Raw genomic sequence first — 20,325 nt, 5'->3', positions numbered from 1 at the left:
TAACAATTGAGATTTTATTATAGGCCATGAGTTTTAACTAATAATGGCATTAATTTATGTAGAATTATATGAATATAATGGGTGCTTTAAATTATTTCACCATTGAGGAATGCAAAACATTGAGTGAAAATTTCCTATTTTACTTAATACAAAGCAAATGAACGTACACTTTCAGTTTATTTATTTTGAGAGAGGGATAAAGACCAAGTGTGTGAAGGGCAGAGACAGAGAGAGAGAGAGAGAGAGAGAGAGAGAGAGAGAGAGAGAAACCAAGCATGATCTGGGCTGTCAGCCAAGAGTCCTAAGTGGGGCTTCAACTCAGAAACCCTGAGATCATGACCTGAGCCAAATGCAATGGACTCTTAACCGAGTCACCCAGGCATCCTGAACTTTCTTTTTTTTTTTAATATTTTATTTTTGAGAAACAGAGAACATGTGCCAGATGGACACAGAAGCAAAGGATCCCAAATGGGCTCTTCACTGACAGCAGAGAGCCTGATGCAAGGCTCAAAATCACAAACTAAGGTCATGGCTTGAGCTCAACCCAGACCTTTAACCAACTGAGCCAACCAGGCAAGCCAGGAAATAAACTTTTGAGGTGAAAAAAAGGACGAGATTTTCTCATTTTAGGGAACTGCTTTATTACCTGATGAAATTACTGGGCCTCGATTTTGTATGATTAAAATGAAAACCTCCTTAATCCTGGAAAGGATCAACAAGAAAACTTGTGATGTCGCCCTCTAGCATTCCTGGGATCCCTGCACCTAACCCCAAGATGCACACCACTACCCTCACACACTTCACACAAGAAGCAAAACAGAAGTCAGAAATGGATTCACCTAGACTTCCTAAGAAATGCAGAGATTTCCGCAAGACCTCCAAGCAATGGAGAACCAATAAGGTTCTGGAAGACCTCACTATGGATGTGAAGGACCCTCAGTGAAACTGAAGAACAATCCTTTGAGAATGTTAACAGCATGATGTGTTGGAAAGCAGATGCCTGATGTGAAAGGAGAGACCTAATACTGGCCTTTCCAACCTCATTTCCATTGAAGGAGAGCTGCTCAACCACATTCTGAGGTCCAATTCCTCCTTCACGACTGGACCTCACCTCTGTCATCTGCTTCAGTTTCACCTACCTGGGTGTGTAGCTACTGTCTCCTTTCTCTTCACGGCCCAGACACCCTTCTTTTGTTCCAAAAAGATGACCAGGTCTGGCTTTGACACAACAAGACCTGTTTATTAGAAAAAAAGAATATGAGTGTGGTTGGGGATTCTAACTTCTGATCCACTATTGTGCTTAGTAGAGCAGAGAGGACAGAGTAGAAGCTTGAAAATGATTTCCCAAATGCTGTGGGCCAACATCCCTTTTAGAACACGCAGGATGAATTTTCCATGTTCAGATCTTGACCTCCACTTCCGAGTACTACCATGACAATAATGAGTAGAAATCAGTATTTAAGACAAAAGAGATACCATTTTATGCCACTTAGCCTTTAGAATTGTCATTAATGTACAGGAATGATGATGTTACCCTAAGGAAGGGAAGGTAAAGCTGAAAAGGAAACACCATGAAGATTTTTCTGTACATCCACAAACCCCTACTTCTTTCCCTGACTGCAGGGATCTGAATGCCAGTCATGCAAAGAGGAAGATTCCAAGAGACAGTCTTCAAGGGAAGGAACAAATCCCTGAGTATGGTTTGGGCAATGTGGAAGGAGTATTCCTCACCCAAGAAAAGGAGGTGTCCGTAGTTCTCTAACATCACATCCCTGTACAGTTCCCACTGACTGTGGTTCAGGCACCCCAACTCTTCCTGAGAAAATTCTATGGCCACATCCCTGAATGTCAGCAATCCCTGCAATAAAAAACACAGTTATCACATGGCCACAGGCAGAGTTCATAATGCTAGGTCAAATGAAAGAGGCAGTTAATGTCACCAGCCGGACTCCAAGACCTGACTTTAATGCTTGTGCTTTTACCCACCGATCTTAGTTCCACACTGTACTTAACCTCTTTTTCTATCTTATCTTTTACTTCACAAAAAACTCCCCATGGGTATAGTCTCCTGTAGTGGAAACAGAAACCATCTAACAAAAGGTAATGACTGCCCTGAGGAAGAGCTTGGATGAGCTCAGTTGGAGATTAACCCCTGACTCACACCTAAGCAAATGCATAATAGATTAAACTACGGAGTGAGTACAGTTCCCTTCATCTCATTCAAACATTTTATTTTAAATCTTATATCTTTGAGGGAGATAGATAGAGCGTGCACAAGTGCAGGGGGGGCAGAGAGAGACAGAATCCCAACCAGGGTCCATGCTCAGAGTGGAGCCTGATCTCAGGACTTTCATCCTGACCTGAGCCTAAATTAAGAGTAGGACGCTCAGTGGACTCAGCCACCCAGGAGCTCCCTTTTACCTCATTATAATACTAAAATCTCACCCAAGGAGGAGCACAAACCTCATTTCCTATGAAATATGCAGAGTATGTACACAACTGTTCTCTTAAGGCTTATGTGCAACCTTATACTCCACTTGGCATAAGATGATGGCCTCCCCTTTCTGAATATCCACGCTAACCCTAAATGAAAGGACACCATTCCCCCTTCCTCCGTGAGTATCTGATTTGCAAGTTCCTCCCTGTGATTTCCTTGTTTCTTGTAAATCATTTTTGCTTTGCTCACATCCTCATCTGGTATAGTTTTTTTTGTGATCCACCAACGACTGAACTTCTGTTAGTTCAGTTAGATCAGGAGAACTGGTTCTGGCTTAGGTGAGGAGGTTCCTGCTTGATGAGGTAAGATTATTTGTCACCCAGTATTATGCTCTAGTATATTCTTTACCTTGGAGGTAGGAACCTTTATAAATACTGTGTTTATTCAAGAGAATTTGTAAAATGAAGGCATCAACACAGGCATATACATTTTGAATATTGTATTCACATCATACAGTACATGTGCTATCTATTTCTTCAATGGAAAGTTCTGGGGAGTGACAAATGTACTTAGCATATTCTAATATGAATTAGAATTTCACAGCAGGACCTTGGGGATCTTGTTAAAATGCAGATACTGTTCAGGAGTTCTAGGATGGGGTCGATGTCTGCATTTCTAACAAGGCATTAGTCTGTGGGCCATGAGATACATATTTCAATAACGAAGAAGTAGAACTCAAAGACAAGAACTTTTGGGGAACTTGGAACTGAATGGGATTCATAGCAATTACAGGTTCTACTAGAATGGCAAGAAAGGCAATAAACCTTTCCAAGCATTTCCTGGTTAGTAGAGAGCATTCACAGTTTTTCATAACTTATTGAAAAATATATGATAATCTAAGACAACAGACACATTATTCTTCTATTTCCATGTGAATATTTTTTCAAGCATCCAGTACGTGGTAGGGATCAAGTTTTAACTCAGGTCATCTGACCTGGAGTTGACCTAAAATGACACCTAAAATATACGGAGGGGCCCCTAACCAAATGATCATAGCAGGTGTCAAACCTGAAGAATGATGGAAAGAAGGTATGCACACAAAATTGATCACCTTTATACATTCCATGCTCACATCCATAAATATTCAAAGAAGTTGTATAGATATTAAACGTAGAAAAGTATGCTGGTGACTAGGAAACATTTTCAATGAAGGACACCTGGGTGGCTCAGGTGGTTAAGTGTCCACTTCGTGACTTTGGCTCAGGTCATGATTTCACAGTTCACCAGTACAAACCCCACCTCAGGCTCTGTGCTGACAGTGTGGAGCCGGCTAGGGATTCTCTCTCTCTGCCCCTGCCTCTCTCTTCCTCAAAAACAAACAAAATATTTTCAGTGACATGAAACTCATAAAACTAATTGTAGATAATGGTGCTTAGGTCTTTTACTCACACTATCAACACAAACACACATTAAGATACAAATAAAACAGTTATTTCTGATTCTAGTATGATGAGGGATACAATCAAAAATTTTCACCTTTAGCACAGAAAGCTAACATACAGTTGTATTATTTGGACATTCATCAAATAAAGGCTGGTTCCTACATTTTTCTTTAGGTTTATTTATATTGTGAAAGAGAGCATGGGTAAGCACAGTATGAAAGGTGGAGAGGCAGAGACAGGGAGAGAACCCCAAGCTGTGACTCCAGGCTCCAGGCTGTGACTGAGCCACCTAGAAATCCCTGGTTATTACATTTTTACAGGGTCTCATGACCACAGGTACATGTCACCACTGCTTCATATTGAACTGAATGGTAAGCACCAGAGAAAACTTGCAGAAGCAGTTTTACACGTAGAAATTTACAGAAACATTTGTGATTGAACACTCTGTGCACCTACCCTCCCCTTGAACATAGAAGCTTCATGCAGCCAAAGGACAGTTCTTTCTGCCCACGGGTCCTGCCCTGTGCTACTTCAATAAACTATCTGGCACCACAGAGTATCTCAAGAGTTGTCTTGACCGTAGTACTCCATGATCTGCTAATATAGTTTTTATTTGAAAGCTTTTTTACATTTTATTTTTTAATTATTACTATTGAGAAAGAGAGACAGAGAGACAGAGAGAGACAGGGTGGAAGGGAGAGAGGGCAGAAACAGGGACAGAGAGAACACCAGGAGAGGCAGAGAGAGAGGGAGAGAGAAAGAGAGAGGCGCATGGTTCCTGTTCACCTGATGCTGGGCTCCAGCTCAGGACTGGTGAGATCATGACCTGAGTGGAAGTCCCACGCTTAATGAACTGAGCCATGCACGTGCCCGTCATTGAAAGATTTTGTTTCATTCGTCATTTGTGCTGTTTTATTTCAGGATTTTAAGACACTCAAAGATGGTAATTATGTGATTCTTCTTTCTTTATCTGAAACACATAGAAGTAAATAGAGTATGCCTGTGTCATGACTATGCAGCAAAATAAAAACACAAAGGATGAAGGTCTGACTCATTGAGAACCTCGACCCCCAGAGGTCATTACATCTACTACACAACTCTGAGGGACTTCATTGTCAGGTGGGAACTAATGTGAGGTGGGCCAGGGGTCAATGTTCAAGGAAATAGTCTTGAGCCTTTTTGGTAAACGAGGCTGTTTGTGTAAAAGCACAGGGACAGGATCTGTGGGAAGAATGAGCTGAGGGTGATTGAGAGGAGCCGTTGACTCTACACCCTCACCCCGGGGGGGGGGAGAAATATAAGTGTCTACAGGGATTTCATATGTTAAAGAAGACTTCCAGGATCCCAGAAGTCTGACTATGGTAAAGCTAAGCTTGCTTTTTGCCTCTAGAAAAGCATCAACATTAAGGCAGTTGTGAATTCCTTGAGGAGTATCTTCCTCTGCCAGTCTCGAGTATTTCTCCGGTGGTTGTAAGTTGTGAGAAATTTTAATTTTATCCACATTTGTTTTACATTTGTCCTCCTCCTCAGAAATGACAAGGAAGGGGTGCCTGGATGGCTCAGTCAGGCTTTTGACTTTTGAATTAGACTGAGGTCAACACCTCTTGATTTGTCAGTTTGAGCCCCCTGTCCCACTCAGTGCTGGCCCTGTGTCGCCTACTTGGGACTTGGCTCTCTCTTGGCCACTCCCCTGCTCTCACTCTCTCTCTCTCTCAAAATAAACTTAAAAACTTAAAAGAGAAAAAAGCTACAAGGTGAAAAAAATACAAGAAATGTGAAACTAGGAGAAAGATATTTCCAGTTTAAATGTGATGGTGTCTGGAAATTGCTCAGGGAATCTGGCTGAAATCATCACAACTGATAAGAAAAATATGAACATTACAGGGAGGAATCTGGCAGAGAGCACAAACCCAAGTGATAGAAGGTAACATCAGCTGTAAGGAAACAAATGGATATCAGTGCCCAAGACACACCTCAGGACACGGGATCGCCGGTGTGCTCTTGTGACCCCCAACAGTAAATCACAACATAAACAAGTTAAGGACACAGTGGATTTATACAGACTTTATCACATATACTTGCCATGTCCTTGAATATCTAGGATACCTTAAAGTAGCTTTTCCACATCCTCAAGAGCAGGAACATTCTAAGTTATTCTGTGACTCATATCCATCTTGTGTATTTGTGCATTTTCATAATCCTCCTCTACCCGGGGGCAGAGAAAGCATTCAGATAAGACCTAAATGGGAATGGTTTTCCTTGATTGCTATCCCAGGACCAGACCCCATCAGCAACAGGACACTTGGCCTCAACACCTTCCTCTCTGGATCTGTCACAAAGGGAATATTTTCAATACTTGTAGGAATTTAATTCAAAGTGACAACTGCTGTTGCCCTACTAGAAGCCAGGTTAGAGAAAAGGGAGAGAGGTCTCTGGGATATAGGGGAGGAGTGTTCTGAAGACATAACCTAGAATATCATTTCTGAAATGTTCAAAATTAGGTGAAAACCTGGGGCACCTGGGTGGTTCAGTCGGTTGAGCATCCGACTGCGGCTCAGGTCATGGTCTCGCGGTCTGTGAGTTCGAGCCCCGCATCAGGCTCTGTGCTCAGAGCCTGGAACCTGTTCGGGATTCTGTGTCTCCCTCTCTCTCTGACCCTACCCCGTTCATGCTCTCTGTCTCTGTCTCAACAAAGTAAACGTTGAAAAAAAATTTTTAAAATGAGGTGAAAACCTAAAGCAGAACCATAAGAACTAAACAAATAAAACCATTGGTATTTACAATTTTTTCATTTAGAGACAGAGAGAGAGAGAATGCATGCAAATGGAGGACAGGGACTCAGGTAGAGAGAGAGAAAATCTTAAGTAGGCTCCAAGCTCAGAAGGAACCCTGATGCAGGGCTGGATAGCAGGTCCCTGGGATCAAGACCTGAGCCTAAATCAAGAGTCATATTCTCAACTGAATGAACCACCCAAGTGCCCTGCAATTTCTACATGCATGGATTATCCTGAGAACAAGGTGACAGGTCCTCTTGCAATGGACTCAAGGCTTACCTGCGAATTGGCCATTTCTCCTTTCCTCTCCTCTTCAAGATTTTTCTCAGAAGATTTTTGTGGAGAAATCCCAGCTGAAGTGGGAGCAAATGCCTTTAAAGCCACCAATGCAACCTCTTCACCAGTAACCTGGTCACCTGCAGGCAGGGCTTTGAAATGCAAAAAAGACCCAAGTTCCTCATCCTTTGTGTCAGGAGTTATTCAGAAATTATGGTGTCCCACGTGGAGACCAGCCTGAGTTTCCTGTCTCTGCTTTCAGGGGGCCTCCCCTCCCACAGAAGCCCACAAATTCTGCTTGAGCATAGGAACAGTGTGTTACATGGACCTGACCCTCCCCACCTCCTGTACAGGAGACCCTTGAGCTAAAGCCTGCACTCAACTCTGATAAATTAATAGGAACCCTTTCTGCTTAACTCTGGCTTCTCTTCACATTTTGATAGGAAAAGATAGGATTCAGTAGGGACAAAGGGAACCATTAGGACCTGAGGCCCCTGGGTGGGGAAAACACATTTTGGAACAATGCTGGGAATGTCTGACTACAGCAAACCCCCTCGGCTGTAAAGTTCCTCTTAAGAATGTGACAGACACCACCTACTCCCTCAGGAATTTGACTAAAGACCTAACTAAAAACTAGTAGTAGATGATAAAACTTAAAACCCACAAGGAGCAATATGGCCACAGACCACCCCTCCTGCAACGGAAATGAGCCAATCAGGAAGGGACAGCCCAGCACCTGGAGTTGTTAATCCAGTTAAGTGTAGGACTTGAGAAGGAACAAGGGGGAAGGGAAGGGGGGAGAGACTAGAACCTTATACCACAAAGGCCCTTGCTTATTGTCACTGGTATTCACATTCCAATGCCCCCCCCCCCCAAACAGAGCTTTCCTACCAGTCTTCTTCTCTTATAGTCTAATAAACTTTTGCCTGTTGCTCATTTTGTGTCCACCTCTTTATTCTTTGAATCGCTGAGAAAACAAGTCCCTGAATCCTGGGTATTGATGTAAAAAATCCCCTAACAGAATCCCCTGGAGCACTTCACTAAAACAACACTTGTTTCCACCCACACCAGTTGAGGGAATCTGAGGGGGAGGGTAGCAGCAATGATTATTAATGCAAACTCCACACAGGATCCTATTGGGAAGCATTTGGGAAGTGAGCAAGCAAAACACAGTAACAATATGTATGGTTAGTGTCCAGATTTCAATCCATGCCTTCTCCACTGATCAGTTTCTGTAAATTTACACATTCTCTTTCTTTCTGCTTCACAGAAGGAGACACCTTTACAAATGGAGCTTTCCCTGATATATGTGAATGAGGAAGTTTGGGGTGATAGGGGGGTGGTCCAGAGCTGATGGCCAAGAAAGAATTCTTGAAGACATCTATGGTGCACCCAGAGGATTTGTTTAATATGGGGACAAGACCCAAGGTTAAGAAGAGCTGTCCCAGGACCCTGAAGAGACCCTGAGTATATACTTGGGAATCAGGGGAGGCAAAGTCAAGGTGAAGTTTCCAAAGAGACTTCCATGTGCAAAAGAAAACTCACAGGATATGGAGACCTAGCTATTGTCAAGCTAAAGTTGTTTTCCCTCTAGCAAAGCATTAGCATTAAGACAGTAAGGAATTCCTGGAGAAACTTTAACTCAGCTTGCCTCAAGTAGTTGTCAATGGGCTGCAGGTTATAAGGAAATTTAATTTTATCTGCCATTTCCTTCAGCCTTTGTTTGCCACATCAACCCCCAAATAATTATCCAAATAGGACATACTTTTCAAACTCCCATTGGCCACATGCGATAATTCGAATTGTTCATTATTTTCATTGACATTTGGTGTTACACTATTTTCTTTTTAAGCTATTCTAGAAAATATTGAGTGGTTTCTCACAGTAAATATCAAGTGGTCTTAAAACTGTTGCCCTGGTGGCTGAAACAGAAATCGCTTAAAAGTACAAAGTTGAACAAAAATAAAACTGGCGGCATTAAACCATCAGGGAGGCTTGATTTTTAACCAAGTAACCTTTTTCTTCCCTTGGGTAAACCTCCACTCATCTCTTCTTAGCCTTAATTTTTTTTCTAATTTTTGAGAGACAGAGAGAGGGAGGGAGAGGGAGGGACAGAGAGAGAGAGAGAGAGAGAGAGAGAGAGAGAGACACAGACAGACAGAGAGGCACAGGAGTGGGGGAAGAGTAGAGGGAGACTGAGGATCTGACACAGGCTCCACACTCACAGCAGAGAGCCCAAAGTGGGGCTTGAACTCACAAGTTGTGAGATCGTGACCTGAGCCAAAGTGGGATGCCTAAAAGACTGAGCCACCCAGGCGCCCCTCTTACCCTTTTTTTTTTTTTTTTTAATGACACACCAAGGACCACACTGAAAACATGAACAAGGATGGCAGGGCAAACACAATAACTGTTGAACCCGGATGAATCCTTTATTTCCCTACAACCCCCCAGCCCCTTCCTCTGGGTGGGCTTGTAGTTCTCAAGACCCTAACCTGCTACAGCCTCCTTCACCGGTCAGAGCAAGAAAGCTATTGTTCCTCTTTATCCCAAACTCTGTCTTCACAGTATATTTTGGCTCTGAAGTACACACGTCAGTTTTCAACAAGAGAATGAATGTGTAGGAGAGGAAAACATTTTTCTTCATCTTTTCTCAATTCTTTGGTGGTTCCAATAATTAAACTGACAGGAGACAGTTCCACAAGAGAAAACTATTTAATTAGAGGAACATCAATGGTATGATGATCAAGGTCAGGCAGGTGATGCTTACATTCCATTGGGTCTTAAGGAGAGGGGATAGGCTTTAGAATTTCAAAAAGGGGGAAGTGCATTCAGAGGAAAAAGTAAAGAGTAAATGTTTGCCAAACCAATGTTTGCTATGCCAGGCAGGTAATGCTTTATAAAAAGTTCCCCTCTGGTGTTAGCTCTTTTCCAGGTAGAGGTCCCTCATCTAATTTGTGGTTTGTCTAAAAGCCTCAGAAAGAGGTAAGTCTTTCTCTTTGCAGCAACAGAATAATCCTAGAGGACATTTTAAGTTAAATGAGCCCCACACAGCAAAATACACACTGTAGGAAATCACATATATAAAATCACATATATGAATCATCATAACCAGGCTCATGGAGGAAGAAGAGAGAACACATGGGGAAGTAAATGATATCAGGAAAACACCGTATGGCCAAAATAAAAATTCAAACTGACAGCAAGCATCAAAAAATTGCAACAAAATTTAGGAGTTAAACAGTCCAGTAAATGTATTTTGAAAACCGGTAGAAGGGGTGGCATTGCTTGGCTGGCTTGGTTGGTAAAGCATGCAACTCTTCATCTCAGGGTTCTTGGTTTGAGCCCCATGTTGGGTGTAGAGATTACGTACATACATATATTTAATTTTTTAAAGAAGAAAAAAGTAGTAATAGGTTAAGAAAAGACTTGATCACTCAGAAAAAGGAATCGGACAACTTAAAGGCCCCTTGTTTTCAATTACCCACTGAGGGAACAAATTAACACTGGAATAGGACAGAGTCCAAGGGACTTAGGGGACACCAAGAAGTGAACCAACATACACATTAAGGGCACCCCATATGAGAGGAGAGTCAAAGGGGACAGAAAGCTTACATGAAAAACTAATGGCTCATTAATTCCCACATTGGTGGAAAGAAACAAACATGCAAGAAGCTCAGTGAATTACTACACAGGATAAGTGCCGAGACATAAACACAGTGACACACTGTAATTAACCTATCATAAATCACAGGTGAACACAAAACTTTGAAACACTAGGAGAAAAACAACTCATCTTGTGCAGCAGATCCACTGCAAGTTAGTAGTGGTTTCGCAACACATCCTATAGGAAGTAGGCATAGGATGATACACTCAAGTACTAAAATACCAAAAAATATCAACCAACAATATTGTAACTGGTAACACCGTCCTTCAAAAATGGAGAAATGAACACACTCCCTTTCATTTCCCAGAAATGAAGACAAACCCTTACAAGTTTACCAGGAAAGTCTACAGGAAAAATTACAGGGAAATTCTGGTTAAAGTACAAAGAGTGTAGAAGTAACTGACCCAAAAGGAACATATAAAACTCTCTGCTTGATGGAAATACTTAAACAAAGAGAGAAATCCGTCGTTTGTAATAAGGTACCACAAATCACTTTTATTTCTGTGACAGAATATTAAAAAATTTAAAAGTATAAAAATCACGAATCCATATCATAGTGTATGCAAAATAAAAGACAGAATTTGGGATATCGGTAAGACAAAAGGGGTGCAGTGGTGGACATGGCATGTGTGATAGGTTTTCAGTCATTCTCATGGAAACCACATAGAAAATGCCTATAGAAGACATAGAAAGGATAGGAGAATGGTATCAAAGCATGTCATTATAAACACCACAAAAACATAGTGGGACACAGGAACAGTGAGGAAGTGGCATAAAATAGCCACAACAAATACAGAAAACTATAAAAAATTGGTAGCAGTAGTGGTTCCCTTTCAGTAATACATTGATTGTAAAGGGATTCAAGTCCTCCAGTCAAAAAGCATAGACTGGTTCAGTGAGTTAACAACAAAATGCTACAGTCTCCTGTATATAAGAGACTCACAGTAGACTTAAGAACACACATAGGATGCAAGTAAAAGTGTGTCAACAGACATTCCATGCAAATGGGAGCCAAAAGAAGGCATACGTGGCCATACTGTTATCAAACAAATACACATTAAGTGTCAAAAAGTGTCAACCATAGAAAAGGGACATTATTTAAAGTCATGAAAGGGGCGCCTGGGTGGCGCAGTCGGTTAAGCGTCCGACTTCAGCCAGGTCACGATCTCGCGGTCCGGGAGTTCGAGCCCCGCATCGGGCTCTGGGCTGATGGCTCAGAGCCTGGAGCCTGTTTCCGATCCTGTGTCTCCCTCTCTCTCTGACCCTCCCCCATTCATGCTCTGTCTCTCCCTGTCCCAAAAATAAATAAACGTTGAAAAAAAAATTTAAAGTCATGAAATTACCAGGGCACTATAACAATTATATTTATGTGTGCACCTGGCGTCAAGGATCCCATACATGTGAAGCACACATGACGGAATTGAAGCAAGAAGTAAACAGCATCATAAGAGTAGCAGAGGTCAACACTCCAGTTTAACTGGATAGAAAGACCGCATACCATTCCAGTAAAAAGCACACTTAAGCAACGTTACATACCAATTACACATAATAAACATAAGAGACAGTTCCACCAAGGAAGAGCAGAATACGCAATCTTGTCAATTACACACTGATCATCATCCTGTATAGATACTGTGGTAGTCTACAAACCAAGTCTTAAGACATTTGGGAAGATTGACATCATACAAGTATGTTTCTTGTCCACCATGGAATGAAACTGTTTTAAGAGCAGATGGAGAATTGTAAATTCCACAAACATTTGGAAGCTTAACAATATGCTCTTGAAAAGTCAGATATTGAACAAAACGACCAGGAAATTTCTTGAGCCAAGTGAAATGACACACAATATACTCAAACATACGGAATTCAGACAAAGTAATTCTAAGGAAACAGAGGAATGAATAGACAACCTGTGAAATGAAAGGAGATTTTTTGCAGAGCACTTAGAGCAGAAGGAAGTAATATCCACAATAGAGAAAGAACTCATGCATCAACAACCAGAAAGCAAATAACACGATTTAAATTTGGAGAAAGGATAGAATGAGCATCATCCAGTGAAGATATACAAGTGGCCAACCATATGAAAGATGCTCAAAACCATTATTCCTTAGGAAAATATAAATCTGACCATAGTGAGTTATCACATTCCACCAGTTTACTTTGGACTATTAAACAAACATATGTTGCAAAGGATGTGGACAGACTGGAACACTTATACACTGCTAGAGTAAACACAAATGGTGCAACTACACTGGAAAACAAGATGAAGGTTTGTCAAAAAAAATTAAATAATATTATAAAATCCAGCATCCCACTTGTGGGTATAAAATCAGAAGAATTCAAAGTAGGTTCTGCAAAGACATGTGCACAAGTAGATTGCTAGCAGCATTATTCAGAAAACCCAATAATAAGGAAAGCAATAGGAATGTTCACAGGTGCGTGAATGGGTAAAGAAAAACCACCATATACACACAATGGAAGAATATTCAGCTTTGAAAGAACTTATCTCATCACATTATCCAACGTGGCTAAAATGGGATGACATTATGCTCAGTGAAATCAAGGAGTCACAGAGACAGATACACTGATTTCACTTACCCGACTAATGCAATGTAGTGAACCTTATGAATAAAGGAAGGAAAAAAGAGACAGAAGGAGGGAGACAGAAAATGTAGTTGGGGCTGAGAATAGATACAAACGTGGAAGTGGTTGTTTAAGAGGCACTGAGTTGCAGTTTTGCAAGATGAGAAAATTCCAGAGATTGGTTTTGCAGCAACATAAGTATACTTAACGCTACAGTTTAAAATAGTCAGAATGGTAAATTTTATAGCATATGTTTCAACCACAATTAAGAGTACAATATAAAACTTAAAGTTGATACACAGTTATGAGTTTTAAAATATTACCTTCTACTTAAGACGGCATTTCTCATATAATGGGAATATACTTCCATACAGAAATAGATTATGACCTTAATTCTACTATAACTATTCACCAAAACAGGATAAAACAACCACTGATCACTAACCAAGAAAAGAAACAAGGTAAATCATAAGCAAAAAATGTATGGGTAATATTAATATAGACAAATATACAAGTAATTTATTGGCAATTGACATATGGCTGATTCCTATTTGAATTAAACCTTAAACTGTTGTGGGGCGCCTTGGTGGCTCAGTCGGTTGAGCGTCCGACTTCAGCTCAGGTCACGATCTCGCGGTCCGCGAGTTCGAGCCCCGCATCGGGCTCTGGGCTGATGGTTCAGAGCCTGGAGCCTTCTTCCGATTCTGTGTCTCCCTCTCTCTCTGCCCCTCCCCCGTTCATGCTGTGTCTCTCTCTGGCTCAAAAATAAATAAACGTTAAAAAAAAAAATTTAAAAAAAAAACCCTTAAACTGTTGTAAAATGTACTGAGTTTAAAATTGTTATCCACAAGCAGAAAACGTAGATAAAAAACAAAAACAAAATTAATTAATGTTGTGGAACCGATCAAAATGAAGAATGGTTACAGAATTGTCTAACAAGAATAAAAGAAATGTTAACCAACACAATCCTGAATAAATCATCGATATTTATTTAAAAAGCATCCACTAAAAAGAAAGAAGAAAAAAAACCTCCACTTCCAACTATTATTGATACAATAACAAGGAGTGGAAATTAAAATCTAAGAAGTAGCCAATACTGAGAACCCAGAAAAGGACCCACAAACGTATTACCAACTAATCTTTGACAAACCAGTATAGAATATCTAATGGAATAAAGACAGTCTCTTCAGCAAATGGTGCTGGGGGAACTGGACAGTGACATGCAGAAAAATGAACCTGGATCACTTTTTACACCACACACACAAACTCAAAATGGATGAAAGACCTAAATGTAACATGGGAAGCCATCAACATCCTTGAGGAGAAAGCAGGCAAAAACCCCTTTGACCTTGGCTGCAACTTCTTATTCAACATGTTTCTGGAGGCAAGGGAAACAAAAGCAAAAATGAACTATTGGGACCTCATCAAAATACTTTTTTTTTATTTTTTTAACGTTTATTTATTTTTGAGACAAAGAGAGACAAAGCATGAATGAGAGAGGGGCAGAGAGACAGAGGGAGATGCAGAATTGGAAGCAGGCTCCAGGCTCTGAGCCATCAGCACAGAGCCCAACGCAGGGCTCGAATTCACGGATGGTGAGATCGTGACCCTCCGAGCTGAAGTCGGACGCTTAACCAACTGAGCCACCCAGGAGCCCCGCGACCTCATCAAAATAAAAAGCTTCTGCACAGTGAAGGAAACAATGAACAAAGCTAAAAGGCAACCAATGGACTTGGAGAAGATATTTGCAAATGACATATCAGAAAAGGGTTAATATCTAACATCTATCAAGAACTTATCAATTCAACACCCAAAAAACATATAACCCAGTATAGAAAGGGGCAAAAGACATAAATAGACACTTCTCCAAAGAAGACATCCAGATGGCCAACCGACACATGAAAAAATGCTCAACATCACTCATCATCAGGGAAATACAAATCAAAGCCACAATAACATACCACCTTACACTTGTCAGAATGGCTAACATTAACAACTCAGTACATAAGAGATATTGGCAAGGATACCAAGAAAAAGGATCTCTTTTGCACTGTTGGTAGGAATGGAAGCTGGTGTAGCCACTCTGGAAAACAGTATGGAGGTTCCTCAAAAGATTAAAAATAGAATTACCCTACCACCCAGCAATTGCACTAGTAGGTATTTAGCCAAGGTATGCTGTTTTGAGGTATGCTGTTTCGAAGGGACACATGCACCTCAATATTTATAGCAGCACTATCAACAATAGCCAAAGTATGGAAAGAGCCCAAATGTCCATCGATGGATGAATGGATAAAGAAGATGTGGCATATCTATACAATTGAATATTAGTTGGCAATCAAAAGAATTAAATCTTGCCATTTGCAACTATGTGGATGGAACTAGAGGGTATTATGCTAAGTGAGATGAGCCAGTCACAGAAAGACAAGTACCATATGAATTCACTCATATGAGGAATTTAATATACAAAACAGATGAACATAAGGGAAAGGATGCAAAAATAATATAAAAACAGGGAGGGGGACAAAACAGAAGAGACTCATAAATATGGAGAACAAACAGAGGGTTACTGGAGGGGTTTTGTGTGGTTAGATGGGATAAATGGGTAAGGGGCATTAAGGAATCTACTCCCGATGTCATTATTGCAGTATAGGTGAACTTGGATGTAAATTAAAAATGTAAATTAAATTCTTTCTGTAAGAAAAAAAATAATAAACTCCACAATAAACCCAGAAAAAAAATTTTTTAACATTAAATAATAAAAAAAGAAACTATGGGTCCACCTAATTCCTCAAAGGACTTACCTTTATTTTTTTTTCTTTTTTTTTTTTTTTTTTTTATATTTTTTTTTTTCAACGTTTACTTATTTTTGGGACAGAGAGAGACAGAGCATGAACGGGGGAGGGGCAGAGAGAGAGGGAGACACAGAATCGGAAACAGGCTCCAGGCTCTGAGCCATCAGCCCAGAGCCCGACACGGGGCTCGAACTCACGGACCGCGAGATCGTGACCTGAGCCGAAGTCGGACGCTCAACCGACTGCGCCACCCAGGCGCCCCAAAGGACTTACCTTTAAAGGAGCAGGTTTTAATAGGTTCAGGAGAGAAGAAAGCAGATGGAACTTAAGGGAACAGGAAGGTGCAGCAAAAGGTAGAATGAAAGTGGAGGAAAAGAAAAAAAAAAGTGGAGGTGAGGGGAGAACAGAGGAAGATGGCACTGGAGGTGGGGCCTGAGCACAAGGTGGCTTTGGAGTGTCTGTTGACAAAGTAGATGGGGAAGGGGAAGAACAGGTCCCAGAAGCTCTTTTTGGTCATTAGAGTTTGCTTATCTTTTTTGTTTGAAAACTGTATGTAGGAAGGAGGCAATGTTCCATTTCTGATAGTGCTTGAAGCCGGAAAACATCAATTAAGATAGGAATCCCATTCAGTTTTGTCAACTTTGTACCTTGGTCGTCGTGCAAGTCATCTTTGACAACAATAACTTGGGAAAGATCAAAGAAACCAGTAATGGCCACAGAAGATCTAAATTACTTCTAGCTAAGTCAGTTCATTTATGAACAAACATCCAGGCAGAAGAAAAGTATTTTTTTTAATATATATATTTTAAATTATTTATTTTGAGAAAGACAGACAGACAGACAGACACCAGCCACCTGTAGGGGAGGGACAGAGAGCAAGGGAGAAAGAGAATCCCAAGCAGGCTCCACAGTGTCAGGGCAGAGACTGACAGGTGGCTTGAACTGACGAATCAAGAGATCATGACCTGAGCATAAGTCAGACACTCAACGGACTGAACCATGCAGGTGTCCCAGAAGCAAAGTATTTTTTAAACATCAGGAAGCCATCTGTTCCTTCAGCTGGAATAGGTAAGTAGGATCCATGAGCAAGATCAAGTCCAACCCTTGCTTTTGGGTCTGCAGATGACTACCAGTGGTATGCAGAAAGATCTCCTGCCATATCCCCTGACTCCATTTTAGTGAGGTATCCTATTACCAATTTTTACCATTGGAAAGGAAAAATTTGCTTTGTTAAGGAGGCTGGCATTACAGGAATAAGGTAGACTTATGCCCAAAGACTATCTACAAAGTCACCTACCCAGCAGGGAGTATTGAAGGGGGAGGCACACAGAACCAGTGAGCACTGATATGTAGGAGAAGCGGTGCTACAGTGCTTAATCAACGTGATTAATATAATTCTCATCGTATTGAGAATGATTCTCAGATCCCAGGCAGCATCAGTTCCAGAAGAGCAACGGTTGTGAAAACCATGGGCTTTCTGGCTAAATATTGGGTAGACTGTTTGAAGCAGTTGTATTTGCTGTTTCTGACTACTGAATTGTGACCCCACTAATTTCTAACAGGTACAGAGCCCAGAGCACGTGACTACCCTAATCATGGGCTAAGTGGCAGGAAGGAGGTACCTGTCAGCTAGAATCAGAATCCCTGGAGTGACCCATCCACCTATAGTGGACCCAACCTATGGTGGGGTTATGTACCTGGGATACTTGTGCTTTGTGGAATCACAGCACACACCTTGCTGATCCTGCCTGTAACATTGTCCAAGAGGCTTCTTCACCTTCAACATAGAGTCTGCCATGTGACATTAAAAAAAAATAATCTTTTAATGATTATTATTTATTTTTGAGAGAGAGACAGAGAGAGAGCGCATGCACAAGTGGGGGAGGGATAGAGACAGAGGGAGACACAGAATTCAAAGCCAGCTCCAAGCCGTGAGCTGTCAGCACAGAACATTAAGCAGGGCTCAAACCATTGGGCCATGAGATCATGCCCTGGGCCAAAGTCTTAAGCTTAACCGACTGAGCTACCCAGGAGCCCGAGGATTAAGAAATTCTTTTAATGTTTTTTGTTTTTAATTTGAGAGAGAGAGAGCATGAGTGGGATGGGGTAGACAGAGAGGGAGACACAGAATACAACACAGGCTCTAGGCTCTGAGGTGTCAGCACAGAGGCCAAAGCAAGGCTCAAACTCAGGAAATGCAACATGATGACCTGATCCAAAGTTGTATGCTTAACTGACTGAGGCATCCAGTTGCCCCTGGGTGCTGTATTCTTAAAGTGTCTCATGACTGCATCTATACCTGATTGATTATCAATATTGGACTGAATGATAAGCACCAGAGAAATCCTGTAATAGTAGTTTCAGGAGTGGAAATTTGAAAACAACATTTATGATCTAATACTCCCTGCATGACCCACCCCCTTGAGCACTAAGTATATAACCATCATCTTCATACAGCCAAAGTGCAGCTCTTTCTGCCCACAGATCCTGCCCCTGTGCTACTTGAGTGAACTTACTAAGTTGCACCATAAAACATCTCAAGAATTCTTTCCTGACCAATGATTCCACAACAATTTTGTGACCTAACCACCCATTTGGTAGCCAGTCACTTGAAAAGCCAATACTCAACAGGAGCTTCATTGAAAAGGAATTGGAGCTCCTTTTACGAAGCTGGCCACTTGGGAAGCAAGCAGACTCTTGTCCAAAATCCAACTTCAAGGTTTCTGCCTGATCAAAATTTTTTTAAAGGCACTTTAGGGCAGTTAGGCAGTAAAAGGGAAGGACAGTAATGTGTAACACCTCTTGACTGTGTGTAGACCCAATTCAGGCAGCTACAAACATTACTGGGTGCTGGAATGTTGTGTATTGGTGCCACAGGGGGAGGCTGGGCAAGAGGGTTTGGGACCAAAGTCTAAGAAACAATGCATGATATACACATCTACAAAGAAAGATTTGGTTAATCAATTACGCAGGCCACAGGTGCATGCTAAAACTTAATGATCCCTGGGGCACCTGGGTGGCACAGTCCGTTATACATCTGATTCATGGTTTTGGTTTAGGTCATGATCGCACAGTTCCCAGAGCTTAAGCCTCACCTTGGACTCACTCTATGCTGGCAGAAAACAGCCTGCTCAGGATTCTGTCTCTCTCCCTCTATCCCTCCCCAACTTGCAATCTCTTTCTCTCTCAAGATGAAAACAGTATTAAATTTAAAAACAAACAAACAAACAAACAAACAAACAAAAAAACCGTAAAGACTGCTTACTTGGCTAGAGGGGCTGCATTATGGCTTCAATGTAACGTAAAAACAAACAAACAAACAAAAACAAAAGGACCTCTAAGTTTATTTTTGCTGCAAATGAAGGACTTCCTTTTCTGTTTTAAATTTATGTGTTTATTTTGAGAGAGACAGAGACTGCTCAATCAGGGAGACGCAGAGAGAAAAGCAGAGAGAAAGAATCTCAAACAGGCTCCAGACAACCTGTGCAGAGCATGATGTGGGGCTCATACTCACAGACAACCAGGAGATCATGACTTGAGCCAAAATCAAGAGTCTGATGCTTAACCTATGAAGCCACCCAGGTGCTCCAGCAGTTCCTTCTTTTGTGAGGCTGATATGGTTACCAAGAATAAATTAGGAGGGACAACTGTACCGGAAAGAGAGCTAATTCCAGAGATTAACTGTATATCATAAGACGTTGGTGCCTGGTGTGGCAAACCAGTATGTGACAATCAGTTGATCTTTGCTTTCTTCTGTATTGAATATATTTCTCCTGCTCTGAAATTCTAAATTCCTACTGCCTTCTTCAATGTCCCCATGTTATAAGCATCAATCATCTTTGAGACTCCTATCTTTAAGGTTCCCATAATTAAGAAATAATTTTTTTGTCTTGTGAATCTGTCTTAAGTCAGTTTAATTACTAGACCAGCCAAAGAACAGAGAAGGGAGCAAGAAAAAAGTTTTCCTCTCCTACACATTCTGTTGTGGAAACTGACCTCTGTGCTTCAGAGCCAAAACATAATTAGAAAAATAGTGGGGAGTAAAGAGGAACAACAGCTTTCTTGCTTTGTCAGACAAAGGAGACTGGAGCACATTAGGGCCTTCAGGACTGCAAGCCACCCAGAAGGAAGGGCTGGGGGGTTATGTAGGGAAATACAGGGTCTAGCTGGTTTCAAGAGGAATTGTGTTTGTGCTACTGCAGTAGTTTGCAGCTTTGGCCTTCAGAGCCAATGGCCAAAAAAGAATTCTTGACACAACTTCAGTGCCAAAAGATGGTTTTATTAAAACATGGGGACAGGTCCTTTGGGCAGAAAGAGCTGCACTGTGGTTGTGACAGATGACTCATTATAGGACTTC

At 41.3% G+C, this 20,325-nt stretch overlaps 1 protein-coding gene across 2 annotated transcripts in view; it reads right to left on the bottom strand.

The window, feature by feature from the left end:
- LOC121018811 (zinc finger protein 420-like) overlaps positions 1-20,325 on the bottom strand; it is a 44,820-nt gene that overhangs the window by 23,740 nt on the left and 755 nt on the right. Inside the window, exons 2-4 of one of the 2 annotated variants that reach the window (XM_040457842.1) lie at positions 6,933-7,081; positions 1,732-1,858; positions 1,140-1,235 (exon numbers count right to left, since the gene is read on the bottom strand). In XM_040457842.1, the coding sequence (XP_040313776.1) occupies positions 1,140-1,235; positions 1,732-1,858; positions 6,933-6,947 (238 nt within the window). In that variant the 5' untranslated portion in view covers positions 6,948-7,081. Of the gene's footprint in view, positions 1-1,131; positions 1,236-1,731; positions 1,859-6,932; positions 7,082-20,325 lie in introns of those variants that run through there. The other variant, XM_040457843.1, reaches the window with a different exon arrangement.

This window comes from Herpailurus yagouaroundi, unplaced genomic scaffold, assembly GCF_014898765.1.
Source record: "Herpailurus yagouaroundi ecotype Mexico unplaced genomic scaffold, PumYag 220, whole genome shotgun sequence".
Lineage (NCBI taxonomy): Eukaryota > Metazoa > Chordata > Mammalia > Carnivora > Felidae > Herpailurus > Herpailurus yagouaroundi.
Note: the sequence above shows the minus strand (reverse complement) of the source record. Positions and strands in the feature narration are given on the sequence as shown.